Source organism: Sphaeroforma arctica, assembly GCF_001186125.1.
Source record: "Sphaeroforma arctica JP610 unplaced genomic scaffold supercont1.4694, whole genome shotgun sequence".
Taxonomy (NCBI): Eukaryota; class Ichthyosporea; order Ichthyophonida; genus Sphaeroforma; species Sphaeroforma arctica.
The window spans coordinates 1-2,067 of NW_014035864.1; the positions used below are offsets into that span (position 1 = coordinate 1).

At 45.8% G+C, this 2,067-nt stretch overlaps 1 protein-coding gene across 1 annotated transcript; it reads right to left on the reverse strand.

Annotated features, from left to right (window-relative positions):
* Positions 1-1,230: 1,230 nt before the first annotated feature.
* SARC_14491 (hypothetical protein) lies at positions 1,231-1,499 on the reverse strand (the record flags this gene model as incomplete). The annotated part of the gene is made up of 1 exon (XM_014291375.1): positions 1,231-1,499. A coding segment is annotated over one exon (269 nt), but the record flags the coding sequence as incomplete, so codon positions are not given.
* Between the last annotated feature and the right edge of the window lie 568 nt (positions 1,500-2,067).

The following is a 2,067-nucleotide window of genomic DNA, read 5'->3' on the forward strand; positions in this document are numbered from 1 at the left end:
TATATATATATATTAGAGACTGGACTGTATCGTGTAATACTGCTGTTTGACCAATTTGGAGTGAATAATATATAAATAGGTCGTCACTGGGATTGCAGGTAGTTACATGGAGGTATACTTCAGAAACTTGCTAGACGCCATAGTGTTCTTTGCTCAGAGTTTCTATCGGTCTGAATACAACGACTGACACTCCGTCGCGCTACGTAAGAAGTTGACACTGTAGTATGATAATAAAACACATATTTATTTTATATTAAAACGGCACAGCGATATGTACACTCGTACAAATATATTTAAACATTTTACATATATGATGCTACAGAGCACGAAGAGAAATTGCACTCAGACATATACGTGCATGAAGACGGGAAATAAATGCGAAGCGTTTGTATGCAAAACGCATCAACAGAGCGAACGATGCCTTTGACCCAAGATACAGCCAGAAAAAAACCCCCCCCTCCCAAAATAAAAGTGGGAGCCAATAAAATAGAAGCATGGGAAAAAAAATAGAACAGTACATAGCAGCCCGTACTTACATAGTAATAACTGGTGCAATAGGCGTATACATGAACATCGGTGCTAAAACTTGATAATAAACGTATCCCAGCAGAGGAGTTTAAGTAAAAATGTTGGTTTGTCCTGAACACAGCGCCTTAGACCACTCGGCCACACTGCGGAAGATGACAGTGACAGGACTCGAACCTGTGCCTCCAGAAGGAGACTGCGAAGTACATTACCAACTGAGCCAAGCCCGGTTGGAAACTTTCAACTATTATGTATATTATAAATTAATATGTAATTATTTGCATAAAATAGTGAACGGCAGTGTAGCGTGAGAGGTTTGCAGTTGAGGTTTTTTCAGCGAACTCAGCTGCGAGCACTCAATAAACGACCGCCCATGTCTGGCACTGGTGTTATGACATATTCCGGTACCGAACTTTCTGTTGAGTTGCCATGGTGACTAAATACAGCTGGCAATGACTCGCCTATATCCATACATGTTGAGTACGTACTACGTTCCACCACAGGGGAGCCAGTGTTGAAAGGAACATACGTGCACATACAAATACAACCATGCATTACACACACGTGTGCACGTTTTCATGGAGTGAGCATACACAATCGATTCCACACAATCTAGATCACCACCAGATACACACACACACACACACACACACACACATCCACAGACGTACACACCCTCCCACCTCACCTCACACACCCACACACCCGTACCCGTCATGCCGCGCAGCCCCTCGCTTTCAGAGCTTGTGTCCATGTTATAAGGCACCACTGGCGGTACGTAAGCACTCTCTGGCCGCGTCACAACACCGTAACGCATGGGTGGCTTGTAGTTGTCGTCTGGCTGGTGTGTGGTTATGTCTACATGCCACCCCTGTTCCTGAACTAAGATGAAAAGCGTCTCTGATATGGCTATCTCACCGGCGTCGACAAGATTCTCCCTCAGCTGTGGGTGTTGGGAGCTTTTGTTAGTTTGTCTGCAGTGATCTGTTAACCGATAGGGTGTACGCTACACTGGGTAGTATTATTATACTGTAGTGCCACACTGGGCAGTGGTATCCCACTGTACACTACTGGCCTAATCTATTAGCACGTGCGAGTTGAGCGTCTCATCGGTATGTACTCCCACTACATTTGTATCACAACTGCAGATGAGTTGCACAAGTGCACGTGCAGTGGTCTTGCCCGGTGGTGTGTTAATGCGCCGGTCGATGCGCTGCTATGCAAGCGGAGAGGAGTGTACACACGCAGCAATAGAGCAGCAAATGACAACCCCGCACAAGACACCCACACACATAATAGGAGCGCATGAACTATGCATGAGATACATACGACAGCAGCAGACAGCACAAGACACCCACACACATCATTAGGAGTGCATGAACTATGCATGAGATACATACGACAGCAGCAGACAGCACAAGACACCCACACACACCATTAGGAGTGCATGAACTATGCATGAGATACATACGACAGCAGCAGACAGCATAAGACGTACACTAGATGGTGGGTCATTCGGCGAAGGCATCAGCCGCTAGACAC